The 7,213-nt window shown below is 43.1% G+C and overlaps 1 protein-coding gene across 1 annotated transcript in view; it reads left to right on the top strand.

Moving 5' to 3' along the window:
- The first annotated feature begins 180 nt into the window (after positions 1-180).
- The window catches only part of LOC137355499 (NFU1 iron-sulfur cluster scaffold homolog, mitochondrial-like), a 48,409-nt gene continuing 41,376 nt past the window's right edge, over positions 181-7,213 (top strand). Inside the window, exons 1-2 of the mRNA XM_068020708.1 lie at positions 181-269; positions 3,265-3,374. Coding sequence (XP_067876809.1) covers positions 202-269; positions 3,265-3,374 — 178 coding nt within the window. The 5' untranslated portion in view covers positions 181-201. The remainder of the gene's footprint in view (positions 270-3,264; positions 3,375-7,213) is intronic.

Here is a 7,213-nt window from a genome sequence, read left to right as displayed (position 1 = left end):
CAGGCTTGCGAGTCGTCTCTGATCCGCCTGAATTTTTAAATAGATTTATTTTTTTATCATTTTTTTTTAAACAGCGGAATGAGATCAGTAAATTAATTGCGGGTTGTGTTGTTGCTGAGTATTTTTTTAAATTTTGTGGTTAAGTGGGCAGGCGGTAGTTTGGGGTGGTTGTCAGGGAGGGTCCTTGAGCCAGGCCAGGCAATGGCGGCACTGGGGTGGAGGTTGCGGCCGCTGCTCTTGCGGTGGAGGCGGCAGTGGCCTGAGAGCAGGTGGGTAACTGGCCCCTGGCCTTCCCCCACACAAACCACGTCAATTATTTAACACCCTGCTGTCGGATTGAAGTACTGAGCAGAGAGGGGGGAGGCTGTCAGCATCAGGAAATTGTGGGGAGTGAGACCGCCCAAACACTGGGAGCCCTGTTTATCTTTCCACAGTGTTGTGTTCTCTCCAGTCCTCTGTCTCTGCTTTATATTAAAAGGCATTGAACCGGCGTGTCTTGGGTTTAAAACTTGTGCCTCTTACACTTGGGTGCCCATTTAGTTAGTATTGGGGGCAGTTCCTGCACAGCTTCCTGTGGCTAATCAACTTTCATCACATTTATGTGGAGTTCAAACTTAAAATTTAAAAAAAATCCTCCTTCCCCTTTGCCCACATGACTGGCACAACCTGTCCCAGGCCACCACTTGTAACTGGTCAGTCGGTGACTGCCCACATTTACTTACTACCTGAACCTTTCTGCCCTCTTTAATTTACTTCTCTTTCCCCCTTGGGAGGTGTCAGATCCCAACAGCATTTGCTAATTCATTGTTCAGTTCTGTTTTCTTTTAAACAGTAGAATTATTGTTCACTAATTACTGAGCTTCATGAAAACAGTGCAGGAGGCCCACTTTGACCACTCTGGTCCTGGTCTCTTACACTGTTCTCATGAAGCTCAAGGAATAGCACTTCATCTTTTGATTAGACACTTTACACCCTCCTGAACTCAACATTGAGTTCAACAATTTCAGATCATAACTGCTACAACCCTGCTTTTGGACAGCAGCTGTTGGTAATAATTCTGCTATTGCCATTTATGCCTCCTCTAGACCCATCATTTGTTTCTTTACTTGTCCATTGCCATCTCCTTTTGCCTATCACCATCATCCCTTTTGTCATTTAATCTCTCCTGCATCCCACCCAATCACAGACCTTCCCTTTTGTTCTTTCTCTCCCGCCCCCACCCCCTTCTGCTGCCTCTGTACTTGTTTAAAACTCTCTAACTTTTTCCATTTATAATGAAAGTTTTTACCAGCATTTCTTGATTGGTTAAAAGTTAACAATAGAGCTTATGACATGCAAATTTTCTTTGCTAAAGAAGAAATCATGCAACAAACCTTCCTTTTTAATATAACTCCCAGATTGTTGGTCTCTTCCTCAATCTTAGAGCAATTCATGTTGGTTCTTGAGCTGTCATGGTCACTACTTGTGCTTTAATGAAGGGCCCTAAACTAAATGACGAAGATGACTTTAAAATATCTTAACTTTTGCTGTGATGCTATTATGAAGAAAGTGACGCAGCAAAAAAAAAGATTTATGATGGCCTTAAGTCACATGGCATCAGTGTAGCATTTGGGTCAGAAACTAGTATTGACAGTACAAGTTCATACAAGGACTCTATCTGAAGTATTATGGTGAAATTGTTCCACAGTATACATGGGGTAATGTTACTGAAAATCCAAGCTCCTTTGATTACTGACATCAGCTTACAATGACAAACTGGCCTTGCTGGATTGTGTAATAATAGTACATTTATTAAAATATCAGCACCAGTGCATTGGAAACATGCCAGAGCTACAAATAGAACCCAGGACAAGTGAGATAACAAGTTTGTCACCTGGCAGTAAGGCACTAGTTATTGTACTACATGCATAGTTTTGCTGGAGTTGGAGATCATGTCCTGAAGTTTTCCATTGTATGCTATAGCACTAAATCCCTTAACATGAGAGACTGCCCTCTAGCCTATATTACTAACATAAAGTAAATTAATTTACTTTCACCAGTTGCTTCTCACAACGCTCATGTTCTCCTGTGAAAGGAAGCTAAGATTCAGTGGGGCTGGAAGTGGGAGAGGGGGCATTTCTGGCCCCGGAGCATAATTTGAAAGCCAAATATGCAGCTCTAGACACGGGTCTGTGTAATTTTGTTGAGGGAAAGTCTAGTATTATGTAGAATTGGAATTTTCAGTAGTGTGTTTCTGTTCGGTCTTCCATTCCAGTTAACTAGGCGGTGCAGCATTGATTTGATTTTTCTGGCCACTAGACGTCAGTAAATTAAGTAAGATCTAGTTGTAGTAAAGATAAAATGGAAACTGCTTGAACCTTTGGTAATAGAATATTGTCTTGGTATTGTGACCAGGATTTCAGTACAGTGTAAAGGTAGCTGTGAAAAAATTCCCAGCAGTGCAAATCATAGATTTTGTCCTTCCACAGATTATATATTTCTGTCTAGAGAGCAATTTGAGCTGTAAAACATGAGGTTCACTAATAGTGACAGCAGCAATTTGAGTTGAACTAAGATATCAAAGAATAAAGAATCTGACAAAGCGTTATATTAAATTGGCATAAGTGTGATTCGCCCTTTCTCCAAGGTGCTGAGATGCTAAGTAAGCTGATAACAATATGTTTTTCGGAACTACTCTTTTGTCATTGGGATATGAGGAATGTGTTGATATATGTCAGTTTATGGATACAGGGCTTAGTGCATGCCCCTTATGCCATGTAGAGACTCGCTATAGATGTTTCAATTATAACCCTAGAAGAGACCAAAAATAGATATATTTGTCCGCTTCCATTTTGAGCCATTCCAGCAAGACAGTGTTAGAAAATAGTAAATTGATAATATTATTTAAGTCGGTGTGATTCATTAAAATAAAACAAATAAAAAAAACTTGCATTTATATAGTGCCTTTCATGATCACTGGATGTAACAAAATGACAGCCAGTGAAGTACTTTTTGAAATGTAGTCACTGTTGCAATGTAGGAAACTGCATTAAAAAGTGGGAGTGAAAATGTAAATCTCTACAATTCTTACCTCTTCCCACCCTCCCTCTTCTCCCCTTCCTATCCCCATACCAGCCAGTGTGTTCTAAGCCTGAACTCTTCATACAGTAGCCTACTGTTCAGCTTGGAGGTATAGCCTAGTGATTGGACAGCAATGTTTCTAAGTTGAAAGCAAGGTTCGCAACCTAATGTGCACAATTTCATTTGGCTTGTTTTAAATTTTAGGCCATTCTCCACCACTGGTCTGAGAAATGTTCACCCTGCCTTGAGGTCAGCTTCGAGATGCATAGAAAAAACAAAGTTTGTGATTCCACCTGGAGCATGGTTTGCTGCTGGTATGTTTGCTGTGCCATCTTTGATTTGATGCCATACATGGGGAGAGCAATGATGGTTTATTCTTGACTGTGCAAGTATTGCCACTAAGTGTTGGGTGAACTGTGTCTGATCTTCGGTGAAGAGATATATTGGAATAAATTGCACTCAATTCCATGCCAGAACCACCAGGCATCAGTGAATGATTCTGTTGGCAGTCTGAGTACAGTGGATGCACAAACCAAACATTAAAAAGAAAGACTTTAGAATTTAGAACATTACAGCGCAGTACAGGCCCTTCGGCCCTCGATGTTGCGCCGACCTGTGAAACCATCTGACCTACACTATTCCATTTTCATCCATATGTCTATCCAATGACCACTTAAATGCCCTTAAAGTTGGCGAGTCTACTACTGTTGCAGGCAGGGCGTTCCACGCCCCTACTACTCTCTGAGTAAAGAAACTACCTCTAACATCTGTCCTATATCTATCACCCCGCAACTTAAAGCTATGTCCCCTCGTGTTTGCCATCACCATCCGAGGAAAAAGACTCTCACTATCCACCCTATCTAACCCTCTGATTATCTTATATGTCTCTATTAAGTCACCTCTCCTCCTCCTCCTCTCCAACGAAAACAACCTCAAGTCCCTCAGCCTTTCCTCGTAAGACCTTCCCTCCATACCAGGCAACATCCTAGTAAATCTCCTCTGCACCCTTTCCAAAGCTTCCACATCCTTCCTATAATGCGGTGACCAGAACTGCATGCAATACTCCAGATGCGGTCTCACCAGAGTTTTGTACAGCTGCAGCATGACCTCGTGGCTCCGAAACTCGATCCCCCTACTAATAAAAGCTAACACACCATATGCCTTCTTAACAGCCCTATTAACCTGGGTAGCAACTTTCAGGGATTTATGTACCTGGACACCAAGATCTCTCTGTTCATCTACACTATCAAGAATCTTCCCATTAGCCCAGTACTCTGCATTCCTGTTACTCCTTCCAAAGTGAATCACCTCACACTTTTCCGCATTAAACTCCATTTGCCATCTCTCAGCCCAGCTCTGCAGCCTATCTATGTCCCTCTGTACCCTACAACATCCTTCGGCACTGTCCACAACTCCACCGACCTTCGTGTCATCCGCAAATTTACTAACCCACCCTTCTACACCCTCTTCCAGGTCATTTATAAAAATGACAAACAGCAGTGGCCCCAAAACAGATCCTTGCGGTACACCACTAGTAACTAAACTCCAGGATGAACATTTGCCATCAACCACCACCCTCTGTCTTCTTTCAGCTAGCCAATTTCTGATCCAAAGCTCTAAATCACCTTCAACCCCATACTTCCGTATTTTCTGCAATAGCCTACCGTGGGGAACCTTATCAAACGCCTTACTGAAATCCATGTACACCACATCCACTGCTTTACCCTCATCCACCTGTTTGGTCACCTTCTCGAAAAACTCAATAAGGTTTGTGAGGCACGACCTACCCTTCACAAAACTGTGCTGACTATTCTTGAACTTATTCTTTTCAAGATGATTATAAATCCTGTCTCTTATAACCTTTTCCAACATTTTACCCACAACCGAAGTAAGGCTCACAGGTCTATAATTACCAGGGCTGTCTCTACTCCCCTTCTTGAACAAGGGGACAACATTTGCTATCCTCCAGTCTTCCGGCACTATTCCTGTCGACAATGACGACATAAAGATCAAGGACAAAGGCTCTGCAATCTCCTCCCTGGCTTCCCAGAGAATCCTAGGATAAATCCCATCAGGCCCAGGGGACTTATCTATTTTCACACTTTCCAAAATTGCTAACACCTCCTCCTTGTGAACCTCAATCCCATCTAGCCTAGTAGTCTGAATCTCAGTATTCTCCTCGACAACATTTTCTTTCTCTACTGTAAATACTGATGAAAAATATTCATTTAACGCTTCCCCTATCTCCTCTGATTCCACACACAACTTCCCACTACTATCCTTGATTGGCCCTAATCTAACTCGTCATTCTTTTATTCCTGATATACCTATAGAAAGCCTTAGGGTTTTCCCTGATCCTATCCGCCAATGACTTCTCGTGTCCTCTCCTTGCTCTTCTTAGCTCTCCCTTTAGATCCTTCCTGGCTAGCTTGCAACTCTCAAGCGCCCTAACTGAGCCTTCACGTCTCATCCTAACATAAGCCTCCTTCTTCCTCTTGACAAGCGCTTCAACTTCTTTAGTAAACCACGGCTCCCTCGTTCGACAACTTCCTCCCTGCCTGACAGGTACATACTTATCAAGGACACGCAGTAGCTGCTCCTTGAATAAGCTCCACATTTCGATTGTTCCCATCCCCTGCAGTTTCCTTCCCCATCCTACGCATCCTAAATCTTGCCTAATCGCATCATAATTTCCTTTCCCCCAGCTATAATTCTTGCCCTGCGGTATATACCTGTCCCTGCCCATCGCTAAGGTAAACCTAACCGAATTGTGATCGCTATCACCAAAGTGCTCACCTACATCTAAATCTAACACCTGGCCGGGTTCATTACCCAGTACCAAATCCAATGTGGCATCGCCCCTGGTTGGCCTGTCTACATACTGTGTCAGAAAACCCTGCTGCACACACTAGACAAAAACTGACTCATCTAAAATACTCGAACTATAGTATTTCCAGTCAATATTTGGAAAGTTAAGGTCCCCCATAACAACTACCCTGTTACTCTCGCCCCTGTCGAGAATCATCTTCGCTATCCTTTCCTCTACATCTCTGGAGCTATTCAGAGATCTATAGAAGGCTCCCAACAGGGTGACACCTCCTCTCCTGTTTCTAACCTCGGCCCATACTACCTCAGTAGACGAGTCCTCAAATGTCCTTTCTGCCGCTGTGATACTCTCCTTGATTAACAATGCCACACCCCCCCCTCTTTTACCATCTTCTCTGTTCTTACTGAAACATCTAAATCCCGGAACCTGCAACATCCATTCCTGTCCCTGCTCTACCCATGTCTCCGAAATGGCCACTACATCGAGATCCCAGGTACCAACCCATGCTGCAAGCTCACCCACCTTATTGTGTTTATATAGTACCTTTCACACACATTGGATGCCCCAAAGTCCTTTACAGCCAATGGAGTATATTTTTTGAAGTGCCAACACTGTTATAGGAAATGCGGCAGCCAACTTGCGCACAGCAAGCTCCCACAAATAGCAATGTGATAATGACCAGATAATCTGTTTTTGTGATGTTGATTGAGGGATAAATATTGGCCAGGACATCATGGATAACTGCCCTCCTCTTCTTCAAAATAGTACCATGGGATCTTTTACATCCACCTGAGATGGCAGATGGGGTCTCAGTTTAACGTCTCATATGAACTAGGAGCAGGAGTAGGCCACTCGACCTCTTGAGCCTGCTCCGCCATTCAGTAAGATCGTGGCTGATCTGATTGTAACCTCAGCACCATATTCCCGCCTACCCCCAATAACTTTTCATCCCCTTGCTGATCAAGAATCTATTTACCTCTGCCTTCAAAATATTCAAAGACTCTGCTTCCACCGCCTTTTGAGGAAGAGTTCCAAAAATGCACAGCCCTCTGTCTTAAATGGGCGACCCGTTATTTTTAAGCAGTGACCCCTAGTTCTAGATTTTCCCACAAGAGGAAACATCCTTTCAACATCCACCCTGTCAAGACCCCGTAGAATCTTATATGTTTCAATCAAGTCACCTCTTACTCTTCTAAATTCCAGCGGATACTAGCCTAGCCTGCCCAATCTTTCCTCATATGACAACCCGCCCATCCCAGGTATTAGTCTAATAAATCTTCTCCGAACTGCTTTCAACGCATTTACATCCTTCCTTAAATAAGGAGA

Source organism: Heterodontus francisci, chromosome 42, assembly GCF_036365525.1.
Source record: "Heterodontus francisci isolate sHetFra1 chromosome 42, sHetFra1.hap1, whole genome shotgun sequence".
In the NCBI taxonomy this organism is placed as follows: domain Eukaryota; kingdom Metazoa; phylum Chordata; class Chondrichthyes; order Heterodontiformes; family Heterodontidae; genus Heterodontus; species Heterodontus francisci.
Note: the sequence above shows the minus strand (reverse complement) of the source record. Positions and strands in the feature narration are given on the sequence as shown.